General features: G+C 42.6%; 1 protein-coding gene across 6 annotated transcripts in view; it reads right to left on the bottom strand.

Moving 5' to 3' along the window:
- Positions 1-21596, bottom strand: part of PKP4 (plakophilin 4) — a 176147-nt gene that overhangs the window by 103488 nt on the left and 51063 nt on the right. For all 6 annotated transcript variants that reach the window (XM_077829636.1, XM_077829638.1, XM_077829634.1 and 3 more), the window contains exon 3: positions 1129-1163. In XM_077829636.1, the coding sequence (XP_077685762.1) occupies positions 1129-1163 (35 nt within the window). The remainder of the gene's footprint in view (positions 1-1128; positions 1164-21596) is intronic.

The following is a 21596-nucleotide window of genomic DNA, read 5'->3' as shown; positions in this document are numbered from 1 at the left end:
TGAGCCAGAGGGGAATCCTCTGTTTTAAATCTTTTTATTTACCCTGTAAAGTTACCTTCCATCCTGATTTTGCAGGTGTGATTCTTTTACTTTTTCTTTATAAAGTTCTTCTTTTAAGAGCCTGATTGATTTTCAGTGTCCTAAAGACAAAAGGTATGTTCTGTGCTCACATTGCGAACCAACTGGTTGGTATATTATTCTCAAGCCTCCCCAGGAAAGGGGGTGAAGGGGTTTGGGGGGATATTTTGGGGGTATAGGGATTCCAAGTGACCCTTCCCTGAAATTTTGTGTAAAAACACTTGGTGGTGGCAGCAATACTGTCCAAGGACAAGGAAAGGAATTTGTGCCTTAGGGAAGTTTTAACCTAAGCTGGTAAAATAGGGGGTCTTTCATGCGGGTCCTCACAGCTGTACCCCAGAGTTCAGAATGGGGGGGGAACCCTAAAAGACTGTTTTATGCAGGAAGTCAGATTCGATCATTATAATCTATAATCTTCTGATTTTAAAATCTATGTAGATTTCCACCCACTTTCACTGTCTAAGATTGATAAGAAGCAGAATACAACACACCACAGGACTAACTTTCTTTGTTTTAGGAAGGGAAGCTCCCATATGCACTGAAGAAAGTGAATAGAAAAAAAAAAGATTATTTTGACAATTTTGCCTTTGCCTAAACAGGGAGGAGCTGCAAAAAGAAAAACAAACACTCTTCAAACTTAGACATCATGGTATAATTGTCACAGACATTATCAGCTATGAAGAGTAAATCTCTACAGTACATAATGGAATAATTGCAGACGAGACCCAATATACAAAAAAAGCTTCTCTTATAGTTTCACTTTTCTCTCAAGAAAATTCAAAGGCACAAGAAACTACCATACAGACAAAATTATAAATATTCTAATTGGAATACACTTTACAAAAACAAAAGGTAACACACTGTAAACAAAAGTATAGAATAAAAACACTACTTTGCACAAGATACTTTCAACAGATACATAGTATTTGTGCTATCAAGGTTAATATTCAGTTTATTTTAGAACAGGTAGTAAATTATGAGAGAATGCTAGGAAAATAAATTGCTTTTTTAAAACATGAGATGAAAAGTTTACATAGAAAAAGATTGTACCTGCTGATCTCCAAGGAAATGACTTCTCAGTAGAGCTACAGAAAAAGGAAAAAGAAAGTTATATTTATTTCCTTTATCACTAAAGTTAAAAAGGGAGCTATTTTGGATTTATAAACTAAACATTTTTTCTTAATATGAAACTATCCAAAAACCAGCAAAGACTAAAAAGAAAAAACCTCAGATGCTTCTCAAGTAAATGTTACTAATGTAGTGCTTTTTATTCTGCACAATTTAACATTCAGAATCATTTTTAGCTATACTCTATTGTATTAATCAAAGGAAATTCCTCTAGGTATTTCACAACACGAAGTGGCATTAAACCTATCTGCAACAGGATTCATAAGTGCATGACTTGTGATATACACTGCATACCTGAGGTGTGACATCTTCAATATAATGTTGTAAAACATTTTGCAAGATTCTGTATGAAGGACACTATATTGAAATAAATTACAACTAACAAAGGCTGATGACAATTTTAGTGGATATATTCTATGTAACATTTTCCAAAGCAGTTTTTTTGATGTCTAGCACATGATCATGAAAAGTAAAACACTAGTTATATAACTGAATATGCATATTTTTGAAGGTTAAGACAGACAAAACAATTTTAGATGCTAAAGGATCTACACGACCTGTGAAATAAAGTCTCACCAGATAAGTATGTTATCAGTATTGTACATTCCTTCACATTGTGAATTTATTTATGATCATTTAAACTCTTCTCCCTGCCACATTAACATTTTCAGATGTTAATATATATTTGAATACTATCGCATTTGCAGGTGGATGAGAAATTCAGACTGGCATATATGTGTATTTCATTAGAAGAATTTATGCAAAATAAAAGTATTTCCACACACTAGGTACAACTGACAATCTTTTAAAAACAGTCAATGCAAATGATATATTTAGTAGAGTATTGCAAAATATTCCAAAATACCCTTATGCTTGAAGACAAAAAGGACTCTCCCTAACATCAGTTTTCCATAATATTCTAGAAAACCAGGAAAATGGAAAGCTGCTCAGAATATTTCTGTTACATCATGTTACTTTCTAAATTGGCCCTCTTTTTTCCTTTACATCTCATCATCTCTGCCACATTACATAACAAAAATCTCAGCAACTCAGTTTGAATTGAGAAAGCTAGCTGATTATCATATTTCAAAGTAAGCGTGTATACAGGACCTTTCTGGGTTCTTCTGTGAAGAAATACTGCCATTCATGCTCAACTGTGCCAACTTGTGTTTTGTGACACAAATGGGAACTATAATTAGAACCAAGTTTAACCAAAACCAGGATTCAAATCTGGAACTCAAGAAGATGAAAAGCTACTCTATAGCTAGTATCTGCTTTTTTTTAACTACTAGTCCATCAATCCACAGCAAGTAATTTCTTGTACTTCTTGGAGGTATAGAAGCCAATGTTGTGTTAACCCTTACTTTTATTATTTTACAAAATGCCAAAAAAATTTATTAGACTGAAATTTAGCATGTAAGATTACAGCTAAGGAGTGATCTGGGAAGGAAGATTGCCAGGTATTCTTTTCAGTCATTTGATGGTACAATAATAGAAGTTTAGGTTAAAATGTTTACTCAAGCTGCTCACTTGCCTTACATCTTTATTTACACTGTACCACATTTTCTATAAAGGCTGTGAAGAAAGAAGTGGTCTAACATACCCAGACCTTCAACAGGCTATCTGAGATCTTGTAGACATTTCATGTTGCCTGAAAGGCAGCATTATGCCAGAATTAAATTGGGATAAAAAGGTTGGGTATACCTGAATTTAGATATGACAATCAGTCACCTTACACCACCACTGCTACATGAGCTTAACTGTCAGAAAGGGTGAATGTACTGCTCTTTTCACAAACACTCCTTCCCCTGCTTGCAATTCCCATCTCTACCCCAATTCCAACTCATTTGTTTAAAGCCCCCTTACTCTAACAACATGTAAAGTACACTGCTATCTCGCTTCAAAAATAATTACCCTGAATAGTTTTTCCACAGCCAAGGAACTGAGTCCTTTAACTTTAAATAAAAATTAAGGGTATTTCAATTCTGAATATGACCTATGGGTTTATGCACAAGTTCAGAGTGTTTCTTCATGTAGACTTTGTGCCTAGACACAAAAATGTACAAGTCAGCAAAGTAAACTGTCGTCAGCCCTGCTGGCTTTTAGCCTGCAAACTAAACTTTACAGCTGTATTTGAGTGCAAACATTAAAAATGATTTTCATAAGAACAAACATGAAAATCCACATTAAAATTGTGATTGAGTTTAGTCTAATACACATGTGCAGGGTGAACAGATTTGTATTATCCAGGACTGAATGCTGAAATCTAACCTTTCTTCATGCATTTGCTCTTTACTGTACACACTCACGTGGATTTATTGAGTTCTGTATCATTCATTGTCCTCAGCCTACACTCCAACACTTGCCTTCATCAAAACTCTAAGAAATATAAAGAAGTTATTCAGAATGACAGACATTGTAGCTATCAGTGTCATAATCCTAATATCTCCCTAAACATCAGAATACATCCCACCTATCAGGATCTCTAATTTTCCTACTGGAGATTAAGGCAGCTTCAGCCCTATTTATTGGGATTGCACTGATCATATTGTGGTGATGGGTGAGGGTGAAAAAAGCTTAATATGGAAAGCTGGACCCTTGTATACACAAGTTCATGAAAGTGATTCCCCCCGCTCCCCTCGATGAGTACCTGGATAGCTGGGTTCTCTGCATTTGCAGGATTTGGGAGAATTTAAGGGCTTGTCTGCACATAAAACACTGCAGTGGCACTGCTGAACCAGTACAGCACTACAGTGAAGACGCTACCTCTGCTGATGGGGGTCGTTCGCACATTGGCATAGGTTCTCTACCTCCCCGAGAGGCAGTAGCTGTGTCAATGGGAGAAGTCTTAAAAAGAATCCTTAAAAAGAGATTTTATACTTAAACATAATCTGTTGCTTATGGAGCAATATGAAAAAACAGGTATCACACTGGTCATTTGTCACACGTTTTGATGGCTTGTCTCATATTGCCAAGCTTTAAGGTAGAGAGGTATGATTGCTCGTGTTGATACATGAGCCAGGAAGAAACATATTACTTACTCTACAGTAACTGTGGTTCTTCGAGATGTTGTAGTCATTGTGGATCCCACTAGAGATATACATACACCTCATGAGTCCGAGTCACTTTCTTTTTTGGCTAGCAGTGTCCACTGTGCTTCCATAGGAGGAAATAAAGGACAGGGAAGCCATGACCCTCCCTCAATTCCCTTACAGTTCAAACCCTGTGTTGCTGAGGACTCAGAAAAGTGGAGACAGAGGGCAGGTCATGGGATCTACACTGACTAAACATCTTGAAGAACCACAATTATTGTAGAGTAAGTAACCATTCATTCTTCAATTATGTGTCAGTGTAGATTCCACTATATGGCAAACAGTACCCCACCCCCACCCCGATGGTGGGAGTAAGAAGTCTCAGCTGTATCAGTCGGAGACTGAAGCCCTGCTCTTCCATATTTGGCATCTGCCGTGGCAGCCATGTCAAGGCCATAGTTCTTAATGGTCAGTGGGTTGCTCCACATGTTTGTTTTACAGACCTCAGGGCATGGTACATATCTGAAACTGGTTAAAGATGTCACCCTGGTAGAGTGAGCCTTGCTGATCAGCGAGAGAGACCTGAACCAACTTACGGCACATGGAAATACACCATGATCCACTTCAAGAGTCTTTAGGACAAGATAGCTTGGCCTTTCGATGTAGCAGATACAGCTTCAAAACGGCAGGGAGAGTCTGAAAGTTTTGATCCTGTTGAGATAGTGGAGCAGGACCCTGGAAACATCCAGGGCATGAAGCTTCTTTTCTCCTGGTGAAGAGTGCAGCTTTGGTAAGAATACTTGTCAGGTGGAATTCTGAGACCGCTTAAGGGATGAACATAGGGTGCGGTTTCATCACACTGTGTTCCTATGGAAGAACACGTATGGTGTGTTGGCCATCAGGGCCTAGAGCTTACTGACTCTCCCTGCTGACATGATGGCCACAAGAAGACCACCTTGATGGTGAGGTGGTATACGTACTCTGATAATGATTTGAAAGGAGGCTCCATAAGCTGTAGGAGGACAGTGTTTAGGTCCCATGTGGAAGTTGGGGCTCTCAGTGGAAGCGTCAGGAACTGTGATGGAGATGGTCATGCCTAGTGGTCGGAGCTGCAGCAGTCAGGCCTAGTGATCGATGCTGGATTCAGGAGTCCACGTGGGGTTGGAGTGAGGCTGGAGCAGGACTAGGAGCAGGACAGCAGCAAGAGAAGAGCTGGAGCAGGACTAGGATCAGGGCTGGAGGAAGAGCAAGACTGGAGCAGTCTAAGGCTTGAGGAGTCCATTGCCACCATCAGGCAGGAGTGAGTTCCAAGCCCCAGAGAGACACTGACCTGCTTTTCTTCTGTGAGGCTTATATACCTGGTCTGGGAATTTCAAGACCAGTTCTTGGCCTGTGGATTGACTGAAGCCTAGCACAGGGGTGACTTATCACCTTGAGGGAGGGCAGGTATGGAGATGGCTTTTGAAGCACTTGCAAATATAGGGCAAGAGACTTTTTTATTCCTTGGTTAGGCTTTTCTCATTAGGACATGGCTTTGCTATGTCAGATACTCAATATTCACATGGACTTGGGTTTGTTGCTTATAGAGGGTTACTGTCAGTCAGAATTTGTTATGTGACTATTAAGAATGAATGTATCACTTCATCTATCCTTTAATTTTCATTTTAAACATCACATCTACAAGAATACATTTTAAATAATATAGTGCTTTTTATGCTTTCAAATTCTTGCTGTAGAGCATCTCCCAATAGAATGTCATATATTCAGCTCTAGAACCTGTAATATACATCAAAATGTTTGCAAAACATGAAAAGTTTTGGCTAAGTGCCAAAACATGAAAAGTACAATATAATGGGGTCTTACCTTTCTTCAGTTTTTTATTAAAACGTTACCCATGTTTTTCACTTGAATATTTGTCAACTGATTCATAGATATTTAGGTCAGAAGGAACCATTATGATCATCTAGTCTGACCTCCTGCACAACGCAGGCCACAGAATTTCACCCACCACTCCTACAAAAAAACCTCACACCTATATCTGTACTATTGAAGTCCTCAAATCGTAGTTTAAAGACTTCAAGGAGCAGAGAATCCTCCAGCAAGTGACCCGTGCCCCATGCTACAGAGGAAGGTGAAAAACCTCCAGGGCCTCTTCCAATCTGCCCTGGAGGAAAATTCCTTCCCGACCCCAAATATGGCGATCAGCTAAACCCTGAGCATATGGGTTTAAGATTCTTAAAGATTATTCATTAAGATTATGAGCATAAGATTCATCAGCCAGATACTACAGAAAATTCTTTCCTGGGTAACTCGGATCTTACCCCATCTAATAGCCCATCACAGGCTATTGGGCCTATTTACCATGAATATTTAATTACCAAAACCATGTTATGCCATCATACCATCTCCTCCATAAACTTATCGAGTTTAATCTTAAAGCCAGATAGATCTTTTGCCCCCACTGTTTCCCTTGGAAGGCTATTCCAAAACTTCACTCCTCTGATGGTTAAAAACCTTAGTCTAATTTCTAGTCTAAATTTCCTAGTGGCCAGTTTATATCCATTTGTTCTTGTGTCCACATTGGTACTGAGCTTAAATAATTCCTCTCCCTCTCCGGTATTTATACCTCTGATATATTTATAGAGAGCAATCATATCTCCCCTCAACCTTCTTTTAGTTAGGCTAAACAAGCCCTGAGTCTCCTTTCATAAGACAAGTTTTCCATTCCTCGGATCATCCTAGTAGCCCTTCTCTGTACCTGTTCCAGTTTGAATTCATCCTTCTTAAACATGGGAGATCAGAACTGCACACAGTATTCCAGGTGAGGTCTCACCACTGCCTTGTGTAACGGTACTAAAACCTTCTTATCCCTACTGGAAATACCTCTCCTGATGCATCCCAAGACCGCATTAGCTTTTTTCACAGCCATATCACATTGGCGGCTCATAGTCATCCTATGATCAACCAATACTCCAAGGTCCTTTTCCTCCTCTGTTACTGCTAATTGATGCGTCCCTAGCTTATAACTAAAATTCTTGTTATTAATCCCTAAATGCATGACCTTACACTTCTCACTATTAAATTTCATCCTATTACTATTACTCCAGTTTACAAGGTCATCCAGATCCTCCTGTAGGATATCCCTGTCCTTCTCTAAATTGGCAATACCTCCCAGCTTTGTATCATCCGCAAACTTTATTAGCACACTCCCACTTTTTGTGCCAAGGTCAGTAATAAAAAGATTAAATAAGATTAGTCCCAAAACCGATCCTTGAGGAACTCCACTGGTAACCTCCCTCCAGCCTGACAGCTCACTTTTCAAGATGGACCCGTTGTAGTCTCCCCTTTAACCAATTCCTTATCCACCTTTCAATTTTCCTACTGATACCTATCTTATCCAATTTAACTAATAATTCCCCATGTGGCACGGTATCAAATGCCTTACTAAAATCTAGGTAAATTAGATCCACTGCGTTTCCTTTGTCTAAATCTGTTACTTTCTCAAAGAAGGAGATCAGGTTGGTTTGGCACAATCTACCTTTTGTAAAACCATGTTGTATTTTGTCCCATTTACCATTGACTTCAATGTCCTTAACTACCTTCTCCTTCAAAATTTTTTCCAAGACCTTGCATACTACAGATGTCAAACTAACAGGCCTATAATTACCCAGATCACGTTTTTTCCCTTTCTTAAAAATAGGAACTATGTTAGCAATTCTCCAATCATACGGTACAACCCCTGAGTTTACAGATTCATTAAAAATTCTTGCTAATGGGGTTGCAATTTCTTGTGCCAATTCCTTTAATATTCTTGGATGAAGATTATCTGGGCCCCCCAATTTAGTCCCATTAAGCTGTTTGAGTTTCGCAGTGCCCTTTTTATTCTTCAGTTTTTTGGACAGGAAAGACTGATGCAGGGAGTGTCTTCATGGTTATGGTGTTAGTAGAGTGCCTAGGATTATGGGGCTGGGAACTGACCAAGTCCTCTAGGTGCTACTGCAGGATAAATGTTAAATAAGCAAATAAATAAATAAATAAATAAACTATTTCTGAAATCAGCATTTTAAATATTTCCAAAGATGAATTAAGAGTCCTTAAATGGCACTTTAGTAAAGCCTTATCTCACCACAATTATCATGGAATGCATTGTCCTTTTTACAGGGGAGTATGTTACATATGTAAATCTGATGCATATAAAGAGAAAAACAGAATCCTACAATATACTCTTGGTGTGTTTGCTGTGGGGATTGAATTTAGGATCTCAGGATCTGAAAGTATGAGCACTTATTGGTGGAACCAAAGGACCAGATCCATTGAACCTAGACACAACAGTTTTACCAGTGATGTTGCATCTTCATTTAGCTAAAATTTGCAAAATAATAGCCATGGGGAAAACTGTGAAGCAATTAAATGTACATTACAAATATGCCTACAGATCATTGGCTGGAGAGAGACATAAAATTTTCCCATACGAGAAATTCATTTGCATCCTGAAATTCTTTCTGAACACTTAAAAAAAAAAAAGCAAATTATTTCAGTAGTGTTTTTCATAAGTGCCATAATTTAGAAAACAGAAAATTGCTGTTTCTCTCCATTAGTCTTGTCATTTTCCATTTGGCATTAACATATTTAGTGTTTGGAAACTTGCTTGTCTTTGTTTAGTTTACTTACTTAGTTACTGCTGTAGGCCCTGTCCTCCATCTGACTCCCCTCCACTCTGTTACCCTCACTTTTTGTAATTTAGCATTGTAAGGCATTGTGGGGCAGAAATTTTTGTGCATTTCCACTTGTTTCTGTAAAGTCCTTAGTCTCCTTTTAGGTACAAAAAAATAATAATTTGTTTATGCAGCAACATTGATGAAGTCAGCACAACTGGAAAGGAGTGATAGTTTATTGAGTAATACTACTTTGCAGTAAAGCACAATTTATTTTTGTGTCTATATAAACAGTTGCTATTTGGGTTTGCTTTTAATATTTAAGAAAAGAAGAATTATATTTCAAACATATTTGGAATCCAAAAGACATATTCCCCTGTAAACAGAGCTAAAATACAGATTTGGAAGCTACCATAAACTATGTGACTACGTCCCTGAATTTGCAGCATCTGATTCCTGATTTAAAATTTGCAGCCCACACATCAACATGGCCTGAGATTAGAAAATATGGACCTGGTTCTTGTCTATAGTAAGGCCCCCTTTACACAGCTCTAGCAGTGTAGAGGGGCCTAAAGTATGTGTAAATATAATACCAAACAGATCAAGTAGTTTATTTGTTTTAAATACAAAAGAATTTGTGACAACCTACATTATATGCTGTAATAACACTGAGCACCCTGTGTTTCGCAACCAAGACATATTTTCCATGCAGATTTAGCATACATTTTAATATGTTTTTTATTTTAGTTTTTCATGGCAATCCTATTATTTGTAACATATTCCATAAATATATAATTTTAAACAAGCACCATTAGAGAAAGTTAGGCTTACTTATAACTAGCGTTCAGAGCTCATCTTTTGAATGCTGTATTCAAAAAATCACCTACATCTACATGAAAATGTCTAGTAAATATGTAGAATAGATTGTTTTGTTTTTTTAAAAATCAAGATAATATCCTCTACCAATACATGTTAAACAAAATGACAAATTATACAGTTCCAATATATTCAAAATGCAAGAGTCTAAATTAGATCAAGAGGTGCCAAATTTTATTTTTGGCAGCCCTGAACTTCATGGCAACAGGTTAACAGTGAGGTGCTCCCAGAATCTGCATTAGGACCAGTGTTTTAAATATTTTTATTAATGATCTGAAAAAGGCGAACAGTGAGGTGAAAAAATATGCAGATGAGATTATTTAGATTAAGAACTTCAGAGGGACCTAAGAAAGCTAGATGAGTGGGCAGCATAATGGCAGATGAAATTCAGTGTCAACAATCACAGGGTAATGCACAATGGAAGGAATAATATGAACTACTCATACAACAGACTAGATCCTAAATTTACAGTAACCACTCAGAAAACAGACATGGACATCATTCTGCAGTGGTTATTATGATTCACTATTTGTATTCCTAACAGTGCTTGAAGACCTCAATCAAAATCCAGGTTCTGCTGTGTTAAGCACTGTACAAACATATAACAAGAGACAGGCCAAAGAAAAATTCTGCTCAATTTGTAGATTATATATTAGGTTGTGGAAAGAATGGAACAAGAAAAGAACACTGAAGACTTTACAATGCCATTACATAAACCAATGGTACACACTCTCTGTCAGGGTTCCCTACCCACTCTGAACTCTGGGGTACAGATGTGGGGACCCACATGAAAGACCCCCTAAGCTTATTTCTACCAGTTTAGGTTAAAAACTTCCCCAAATCCTTTCCTTGTCCTTGGACGGTATTGCTGCCACCACCAAGTGATTTAGACAAAAATTCAAGAAAAGGGTCACCTGGAGTCCCTATTTCCCCAAAATATTCCCCCAACCCCCCTCACCTGGGGAGCCTTGGGAATAATATACCAACCAATTGGTTACAATGTGAGCACAGACCAAACCCCATGGTTTTTAGAACACTGAAAATCAATCAGTTTCTTAAAAGAAGAATTTTATTATAAAGAAAACAGTAAAAGAATCACACCTGTAAAATCAGAATGGAAGGTAACTTTACAGGGTAAATAAAAAGATTTAAAACACAGAGGATTCCCCTCTGACTCTGCTTCCCAGTTACAAAACAGGAATGAAATTACCTCTTAGCATAGTTAAAATTCACAAGCTAAAAAAAGATAATCTAACGTATTTCATTGCCCTTACTTACAATTTCTGTAATTTTAGATGAGTCATTTCAGGTATGTTTTCAGGAGATGTTTTACCCGCCTGGTCTCTCTCTCCATCCAGAGAGGGAACAAACAAAGAGAGCACAAACAAAACCTTCCCCCCCCCCCCACCCCCATCCTCCAATTTGAAAGTATCTTCTTTCCTTATTGGTCCTTTTGGTCAGATGCCAACCAGGTTATTTGAGCCTCTTAACCCCTTACAGGTAAAGATTCAATACAGCTGCTCAGGAGGGATTTTATGCTACCCGTAGCTGTATGTTTATGACACTCTCCCACAGAATATGGGTTCAATATTGGTCACCCTATTTATTAAAAATTTATCTGAGATGGAAGGGGTCCAGAGATGGGAGACAAAAATAAGAGACTTCCACATGAAAAGACATTGAAGAGTGAGAACTGTTTGTCTTAGCGATGCAATATAGAAAAGTGACAAAGGCACACAAAGCAATTAATGGTATAGGAAAAGGTAAATTGGATGCTATCTATTCTTAATACACAAAGAGGATGTCAAGGTTCCTCCCCCACTCTGAACTCTAGGGTACAGATGTGGGGACCTGCATGAAAACCTCCTAAGCTTACTTTTACTAGCTTAGGTTAAAACTTCCCCAAGGTACAAATTAATTTTATCCTTGGTCCTTGGAATATCCACTGCCACCACCAAACTCTAACCGGGTTTACTGGGAAACGTAGTTTGGACACGTCTTTCCCCCCAAAATCCTCCCAACCCTTGCATCCCACGTCCTGGGAAAGGTTTGGTAAAAATCCTTTTTGCATAGGTGACCACAGACCCAAACCCTTGGATCTGAGAACAATGAAAAAGCATTCAGTTTTCTTACAAGAAGACTTTTAATAGAAATAGAAGTAAATAGAGGTAAAGGAATCACCTCTGTAAAATCAGGGTATTAGATACCTTACAGGGTAATTAGATTCAAAACATAAAGAATCCCTCTAGGCAAAACCTTAAGTTACAAAAAAGACACACAGACAGAAATAGTCATTCTATTCAGCACAGTTCTTTTCTCAGCCATTTAAAGAAATCATAATCTAACACATACCTAGCTAGATTACTTACTAAAAGTTCTAAGACTCCATTCCTGTTCTATCCCCAGCAAAAGCAGCATACCGACAGACACAGACCCCTTGTTTCTCTCCCTCCTCCCAGCTTTTGAAAGTATCTTGAAAGTATCTCCTCATTGGTCATTTTGGTCAGGTGCCAGCGAGGTTACCTTTAGCTTCTTAACCCTTTACAGGTGAGAGGAGTTTTCCTCTGGCCAGGAAGGATTTTAAAGAGGTTTACCCTTCCCTTTATATTTATGACAGAGGATATTCAATTAAATTGAAAATCAAAAGAAACTTTACACCATACATAGTTAATTTGTGGAACTCACTGTCACAAGATATTACTGAATCCTATAGCTTAGTAGGATTTCAATAATTATTTGGAAAATTGGAACATTCACAGTTACATTAGATACATTAACAAGTTTAAATAAGGGATTATAAATCCTCAAATGTATCAACCTCTAAATAATGGAGATTCAGGCAAGTCATTCCATAATTGTCCACTACAAGGTTTCTGGCATGTTCCTCTGAAATATCTTGTTCTGGTCAATGTGAGAGAATACTGGACTAGATGAACGCCTGTTGGATCCAATATGGGAAGTCCTATATTGCAACTTCCGATAACCTGAAGAAATCTGATTCCTCCTAAACTTTTTGGATAATTGTGATCTTACTACTGTAATAAAATTTTTCCACAATGTACAAAAATGCTGGGTTCAGCTGTTAGTCCCGTCTGGGCTGGGGAGGACGGGACTTCCTCTTCCCCTGCATGGCATCTGGGGCCAGGTCAGACCCACCCCCAGATTTCTCCCCTGACTGTAGAAAGCTCTGCAAACTACCCCTCCACCCACTTCCTGCACCCATTGCTCCTCAGCTGCAGGGGGGGGATCACTGCACAGGGAGCTGCTCCCTCATCTGCCTAACCCCCTTGTATCTAGATCCCTTATAACCAGACCTTCCTGCTGAGCCTCACCCCCCACACACCTAGAACCTCCCTGACAGGCCCCACTCCCCCTGCACCTGGACCACCCGGATGAGACACTCTACCGAGCCCCAACCAGCTGCACCTGGATCCCCATCCCACTAAGCCACACTCCCCCAGCATCTGGACTCCCCCTGCTGCGCTCTATCACTTGCACACCAAGACCGCCCCGCTGAGCCCCAACCACCTTCACCTGGACCTCCCTGCAGAGTCCCATTACTGTTGCACCCAGAACCCTCCAACAAGCCCTTGTGCATCCAGATCCACCCCACACCCAGGCTGCTCCACAGAACCCTCTCAACCCACACCTGGATCCCCCCATACTAAGCCCCTCCACACGTGGATCCTGCCTTGCTGAACCTGTCTGCCCACACCTGGTGCACCTGGCACGGAGGGGCAGGGCCCTGGGGTGTTTCTGGGGCACGCCCGGTCCTTGCTCTGTGTCAGGGTTGGGTGCAGCACTGAGTCCGTGTCCCAGGGGGGAGCTGCACAGTGATCTCCGACCTCTGTGCAGCCAGTGGCCTGTTCTCCCCAATGCCACGTTGGAGCCTCCACATTTATTTGAGAAATAAAATTTGCAGAATTTTAAATTATTTTGTGCAGAATTTTAATTTTTTTGGCACAGAATGCCCTCAGCAGTAAACTTTATCCTGAATTCATACAGAAATTAAACATTAATTATACTTTTAGATAGCTAGAATCTTTGAGGAAATCAGACCACCTGATATGCATGAATGCTTTTCAGGCAGAGACATCTTGCTGCATGCAGTGGAATGTCCTATACCAGCTAGGATGGCACAATCAGGTGAAGTCAGGAATGCCTTGTATGCTACTGCTTCTCAGATGGACCAAGATTCCCTTGACTTTGCCTTATAGTATACTTGCTCTCACCTATATTGCTCAACACATTGACACTCTTAGAGCAATGATACCATTAACACACACAGATATTTTATAAATGAAGAGTATCTTATGTTTCTTTGATAGGAAAATGTTTAATACCCAATTGATGGTGTGTAATATTTTACTGAATTCATCTGGAGGTTTTTTTTGTTTTTACAATAAATCTGCACATTATATCTTATTTATATTGTGGAAAAGGAAATGATCTATTACACACAGCAGAAAAAACAAACCATTCTAGTAGTTATGAAAACCATTCTGTTTAAAATCAAAAGTTTTCATATAGCCACTGTATTAGATTGTTAGAGTTAGCTTGAATGCTTCAGTTTAATAGGAATGCTGGCTAAATTTCTGTCAGCATAAATGCCCTACAGGACTTTTAGATACACATTTTTAATTCCAGCTGGTGGGGACCATTACCATTGGGATTTTTGCATCCCAGAGGAAATTGACTTGTGGCAGAAATTGTTTGCAATCAGAATGGCAATGAGAAGTAATTAAAAATGGTTGCTTGAAGAGCTGTGCTTCAGTGAACTGCTCCAAATAAAACTACTTCTGGAGGTCTGTATCTCTACCATTCACTGCCTGCAAAGTTGATTTGACGACAATTTACTGTACTGTCACAGTGCAGCCAAGGTTTTATTTTCTTTTTGTTAAAAGGTTAAATTACACCTCGTGTTGTTACCAGTAACAAATGTGCATTCAGTACTTTACAGTTAAATACAAAAATATGTACATGGTGTAATAAATTTAAGAGTTCTACTTTCCAACAGTACTCAATTTTCATCAGCTACATGGAAACGGTAACTAGTGAGGGGAGGTTTCAGAGTGGTAGCTGTGGTAGCCTGTATCAGCAAAAACAACGAGGAGTCCTTGTGGCACCTTAGAGACGAACAAATTTATTTGGACATAACCACTTCATCAGATGCATGGAGTGGAAAATACAGGAGCAGGTTTAAATACATGAAAAGATGGGAGTTGCCTTACCAAGTGTGAGGTCAGTCTAACAAAACAATTCAATTAATAGAGGATACCAAGGGAGAAAAATAAATTTTGTAGTGGTAATGAGAGTGGTCCATTTCAGACAGTTGACAAGAAGATGTGAGTAACAGTAGGGGGAAATTAGGTTTAGGTTTTGTAATGACCCAACCACTCCAAGTCTTTATTCAGGCCTAATTTGATGGTGAGCTGGCTACATGATGCAACAGGTTAATGCAACTAGCCTTCCACCTGGCAGCATAGGCAGCCTGTTTAATAAAAGTTTAATTATCTCTTCCTAGTATGTATAGACTTCGGTCTGCATCACAGAATTATCACACACTCTGATAAAGCTGACAGACTCTGGTCAGAAGAAGCCCAGGGCTGAATCTGCAGTAGTAATGCAGGTTAGAAATGAGGTGCATTGATAGATGTATGATTATGGAAAGCTGAATATCCTACCTGCTGCTGCACTGAAACAGTCTTTAAAGAACGAACAGGTACACTGAAAAGCTTATTACTATTCTTCCCAATCTATTATTTACAATATATTTCAATATTTTGTATTACTCATTTACATCATCAAAAACAATTTTGCTGTACCATTTCTGTCTCTAAGGCTGTCTCTCCACACCAGAGCCTAAGCCAGCAAAACTCTGTAGGCACAGCCTAGTACAGACACAATGTAAGCTGACAGGAGTTCCTCTGTCAGTACAGTACAGTAATACCACTTCCCCAACCAACATTAGCTAAGCAGACAGAAGCACTCTTCTGCTGGCATAGATGGATCTGTACAGGGGTGTGTGTGGGAAGGTGCCATGTTCCCTCTAATTTTTCCCACCCATGTGCAGAATGAATTTTGTTATGTGCACCAATATGGAGGTGATGTGTGACACATCACCTTCATATTGGCGCACATAGCAAAATTCATGTGATGTGGGTGGGGCTGAAGGGTTTGGAGTGTGGGAGGGGTTCAGGGTTGGGGCAGTGGGTTGGGGTGCAGGGGTGTGAGGGCTCCAGCTGGGGATGCAGGCTCTGGGGTGGGGCCGGGGAGGAGGGGCTCAGGGCTTGGGCAGAAGGTTGGGGTGCAGCCGTGTGAGGGTTCCGGCTTGGGGTGTGGGCTCTGGGGTGCGGGCTGGGGGTTTGGGGTGCAAGAGGGTGCTCCAGGGCTATGGCAGGGAGAGAGGACTCCCCCCAGCTCTCTCTCTCCCCGCAGCAGCACCTGGGCTGGGGGAGAAAGGTGCCTCTCCCCGCCGGGGCAGCTCCACAGCTGGGGCTGCAGGATAGGCGCCCTTCCCCCAGCCCCAGCAGGTCCGTGCCGTGCCTGGGCACCCTGGCCGTGCCTGGGACCGGTCCGGGTGCCCTGGCCATGCCTGGGTCCGGACTGGGCCACGCTGCTCTGGCTGTAGTTGAGTCTGGTCCGGGCTGCGCCACCCGAGAAGTGACTGGGTTCTGGTGCCCCAGCTGTGGCAGGCTTGGGCCGCAGCAGAGTTAGGGCCAGGGGAGGGCTGCCCAGGCTGTGGCGGGTCCGGCCGCAGCAGGTTGGGGCTGGGGAGAGGGGCGCGCCTCCCCCAGCCATGGCAGGTCCCCGGGCGGGTTCCCCGAGTGCCTGTGCAGTGCTAAATAGGCTGCTGCACGGCTGTGCAGCTTATAGAGAACTTAGGGAAGGTGGGAGATGGTGTAGTTTCAGGCACAGCATTTTTTCCCTACATTCCTAGCCAACACAGCAATGTCTGCAAAACTTTGTAGTGTGGGGAAGGAATAAATATTCTTGTAATTTCAGAGGGTGTCAATGAAAACCTGAAGACACTAACAGATTATCTATGTATAAATAAAACTATGGCAGAGGAAACTTTTTGACATGCAAGTGACATAATACTAATAAATTTGTGGCTCTGAGATGCAGCTGAAATAGGGCTGCTCCTCTCGGTCACTGGCACACCACTGTGACTTAGGCCTGGTCTACACCACAAAGTTAGGTTGCATTGACCTAGCTGTGCATGTATCTACACTTAAATTTGTCTCCCATGATGTAAACGCCCTGTTAAGACAATGCACCATCATCTCTCCAAGTGAGCCATGGTCAACATACTGAGGTTGACACAGTACAAGAGCAGACACTAGGTTTCTTATGTTTACTCTGACATCCTCCAACAGTTGTCTCACAATACCAGACACTGAATACTCTGGTCACCCTTGTGAAATCAACTGCCCAGGGGTCACCATGCCCCCCTCTCCTTTAAAGCCCTTAGAATTTTTGAAATGCCCTTTCCTGATTGTCCAGTGTGGCGAGCACATCTAGCAGCTCTCCATTGTTGTGTGCAGCTGCCCAGCTCCAGATGCTCTCTGGCCTGGAGTACATAGGAGATATTAGATCTCCTGGGCCTGTGGGTAGAAGAGACTGTGCAGGCACAGCTATGGACCAGTAGAAACATGGACATCTATGAGTAGATTGTGTGGGGGATGCAGGTGAAGGGGTACGAATGGGATCAGCAACAAGTCTGCATAAAAGTGAAAGAACTGCATCAGGCATATCAAAAGGCCAGAGAGGCCAACATGCAATCCAGTGCCAAGCTGCAGACCTGCCACTTTTACAAAGAATTCCATGCCATAGGTGGCAGAGACCCACTACCACACTGCAGACTACCAAGGATACCTCCGAGGAGCCTGAGTCACAGGCCACTGCCATGAACAGTGAGAAGATGGAAGTGAAAGAAGAAGAGGATGGGGGGGGGGGGGATGTGACCGGGAGACCAGGCAGTCAAGCATGGGTGAAATAAAGGGGAAGAATCCTCGGATAAGTGTGTAATTCTATTTCCCATTACATGATGCACTGATGGTGCCAACTTTAACAGAATATATCTAGTTACTTTTAATTAATTTACTTGTACTAGGAAAGGTAGTGGTACAGAGAGAAGTAGCATTGTTATGTTTTTCATTCCTGGCGGGGGGTTGTGAAGGGAGGAACAGAGCAGTTGGTTTATGTACACAAGGATGTCCCTTGAATCCACCCAAGACATCTCGATAAAATGGTCACGGAGGTACTCAGAAATCCTCTCCAGATGATTTCTTTCTAGGGAGGGCAGTCTTACTTCTTTCTTCATAAGACACTTTCTCCACCTCAGTTGGGGATAACTTTGGCAGGCACCATTGTACTTTTCAGGCTAGCAGCATATGGGCCTGGGCGACTTTGGGAGGCCAGCAGCACCTGTGCTCTCTGTACCTTTGTCACCCTCAGGAGTGAGATATTAGCTAAAATCATCACTGCCTGCGGCAAATGGTGCTCGTATTCAGTACCATTGCCCTAAATTCATAGTTTCATGCAACCGAGCAATTCCCTCCTCATTTCCTCATCCCTGGTGGGCCATACTCACCATGGTTGGTGCTGTGAGTGGTGCCGTCCACACGCACTGTGAAGCCAAAGCATCAATAAATATGTCTTGTTTAAAAGTTTAGGGGAGCAAAGGAAGGGAGTTCTGAATCTTAACTTTTACTTTCCATTATGACTATACTGACAATGGTACCTCTGTGTATTTTATCTACAGCTGTTGCAGCCTTGAGGGATTCCCCCTCTGTACTTGTGGAACCCCTGAAACAGAGGAGGAGGAGAAAGGAGAGGACTCGGGATGACATGTTCAATGAAATTTTGCAAGCCAGTGCTGCATCAGACCATGAGCAAAGGGCCTGGAGGTTGAACATTGCAGACAACCTGGAGAAGGAAAGAGCGGATTGGAGAAAAGCCCAGGTATCGCAGCAGGAAAAGGGAGAGAGATGCACCAGGACATAATGGGTCTTCTCCGGCAGGAAGCACAAATACAACCAACTCTTGGGGACCTACAAGTTCAACAACAACAAGCCTGCCCCCCTTTGCAATTCATGAAAACTCCATTACAGCACCTCCTTAAGCCCTCACTTCAATATTCCATATAGTATCAGTGGCTGCATCTCTACCCCGACCACTCCACCCTGTGGGGATGTAAAGGAGAACCAGAGAGTCACATACAGTGATCTGGGAGAGCCAGGGTTGCTGTTTGTGTAGGTAAAATGCACATCAGTGTTCTTTCCACTTGTTAAGTTCTGTTCCATAAATTTATTAATGTACACGTATTTGCTTTTAACTTGCACAGAATTTTCTTTGCACAAAACAGCAAGGCCAGGTAGAGCCCAATATACCACAATGCATTACTATGGCTCACTATTAAAAGTGCTCTTTCAAAGCTTCTCTAATCCATATAGCTCTGTATTGAGTTCTTCTGACAGAGCTTGTGTCTGGCTCTTTAAACTCTGCAAACAGCCGCACCACCTCCACGCAAGCAGTAACTTTTCCCCCTTTGCTTCACAGATATTATGAAGTACACAGCAGGCAGCTATAATCATTGGGATTTCTTTTTCCTCCACTCAGATCCAATCTTGTGACTAAACAACACCAGCAGCCCTTCAATCTACTGAAAGCACATTCTGCACCTGCTGAGCCGGTAGTTGAATCTCTCCTTGGTGTGAGGCAAACCCACAGCCAAACTAGGGATGCTGTCTCAGCTGCCCCTCCTCCAGTGCCCCTGCAGTAGGTGGACAGGGCCTGCTCTGCCTCCACAATCAGGTCCACATCTCCCGCTTCCAGGCCTTTCAGAGATTCCTTTGTGGGGTGGGTAGTCTGGCATGGAGTGTGTTGGTGCATACCTTCTTCAGCTGCCTCCAAGGGCACCGATATGACCACCAGCTCTTCTACCTCCATCCGAGGGGTCTCTCATGTGACCTCTCTGAGCTGCTGGTCTTCTACCAGGACCTCCTCAGAACCTGGAAGCTAGTCTTGGCAACAAGGCCAGTGGTAACTGCCGAGAGGGAGGATCTCCTCACAGAGCCCCTGCTACACAACCCCCATTTCGGTGTGCAGGTGGTAGTGTCCCCCTCGCTGCACCAGAGGTTGGTGCCACCAGGATCGGAGGCCTCCTGGACAATGACTGGAGGGACTGGGTAGACCCTCTGGTGCTCGGTCAGCCCATGGGGCTCTCCACCCCTTGTGTCCACCAGGTATACTCCAGAAGGTGAGGGTAGCCTTACTGCTTACCTCTTGGGCTGTACTTGATCAGTTCCCGTGGGAGGATACTCCCTGGCCACCTTCCGGACCTCGCCATCGGGTCCCTACCTCGCGAGCTCCCCCGCCTTGCCACCCACTCTATAACACCTGAGCCGGCTGCACGACCTGCAGCCGGTCTGTCTCTGAACCATGCCTAGGAAACAACTGTATGCATTCATGCTCCATACTCTTCATTTTCTCATCCTTGTGTCCTGTCTCAATACCAAGTGGTAGGACCTCCTACCAACTGTGGACAGTGAGGAGCCCTGGTGGGCCAGTCAGTATTCTACCGTAGGCCCGCTGGGAATATTAGTTGGCAACTCCTTCATGGATCCATGAGCATAGGCATGTATTTGGTGCAATTCACCCTCCTGCCCACACTTGCCCTTTTTGCAACGTGAGGGAGACCCTGGTACACATTTACACTGAGTGCGTAAGGTTGCAGCCCCTTTTCTGGCTCCTCCAGAACCTTCTTCTCAGGTTCTGGCTGCACTTCTCCCCACATCTCCTGATATTTGCACACCCCATCCATTGGCCCACGAAGTCGCGAGATCTCCTTGTCAACTTCCTCCTGACATTGGCCAAGGTGGCTGTCCATCATACGAGAAGGAGGACTGTTGGATAGGGAGGTGCTCTGAGACTGTGGGGCCTATTTCTGCTCCTCCCTGAAGTCATGTATCAGGGTTATGTATCAGGGCAGAGTTCCTCTGGGCTGCATCTACTGGCTCCCTGAATGCCTTTGAGGAGCAGTGGGGTCCTCTGCTAGAAGTCCCCCCTCTGGCTCCCTGCTTTTGACCCTGTGACCCTCACTTCTGTCCCTGCTTTCTCATTTGTTGCCCCCTGAATTTACTTGAGTCCTGGGTTCAATAGTTCCTCCCCTTAGACTGGAGGAGAAGCAGATGTAGATGGAGGTGGATACAACCTCAATAGTTGCCCCTCCAACAGAGCCGCAGTGAGTCATCACTCAGGCATGCAGCAGTAACTCAACTGCACTGACTTACTCTTCCACACAGAGTCTCCAGTCATGTGGCAGCATCCTATCCCTGAGCAGAGCCTGTGTCAGATGACCGACAAGCTCAGGTATTTCCCCAACCCCACTAAAACTGCAAATCAGTCTGTTCAACAGCACTACACAGCCAGGAACCCTCCTACTGCTTTGCAGAGTAACACTCTCTCTCGACTCCCAGCCTTGCCTAAGCCCTGTTCCAGCCTGTCCTAAGCCCCGTTCCAGCCTTGTCCTGGCCCTACTCTGACCTCCAGACCTATTATGGACTTGCTCCAGCCTTGCTTCTACCTCCTGACCCGCTAGCTTGGACTTTTGACTTGTATCAGGACTCTGGCTATAGTACTGACATGGCTTGTCCATGGCCTCTGATCTGGGTTCTGACCCTGGCCAGTCCCCAGAGTTTGGTTACTGCACTACCCTCAGCTCAATCCTGACCCTACATACAGCTTTAATCTCAGCTCCAACCACTAAGCGTTACTTCCAGGAGGAAGCGCCTGGCACTTGGTGCTTATGAGGTGGCTAGTG

Source organism: Eretmochelys imbricata, chromosome 11 (genome assembly GCF_965152235.1).
Source record: "Eretmochelys imbricata isolate rEreImb1 chromosome 11, rEreImb1.hap1, whole genome shotgun sequence".
In the NCBI taxonomy this organism is placed as follows: Eukaryota; Metazoa; Chordata; order Testudines; family Cheloniidae; genus Eretmochelys; species Eretmochelys imbricata.
This window is presented reverse-complemented; position numbering and strand designations above follow the sequence as displayed.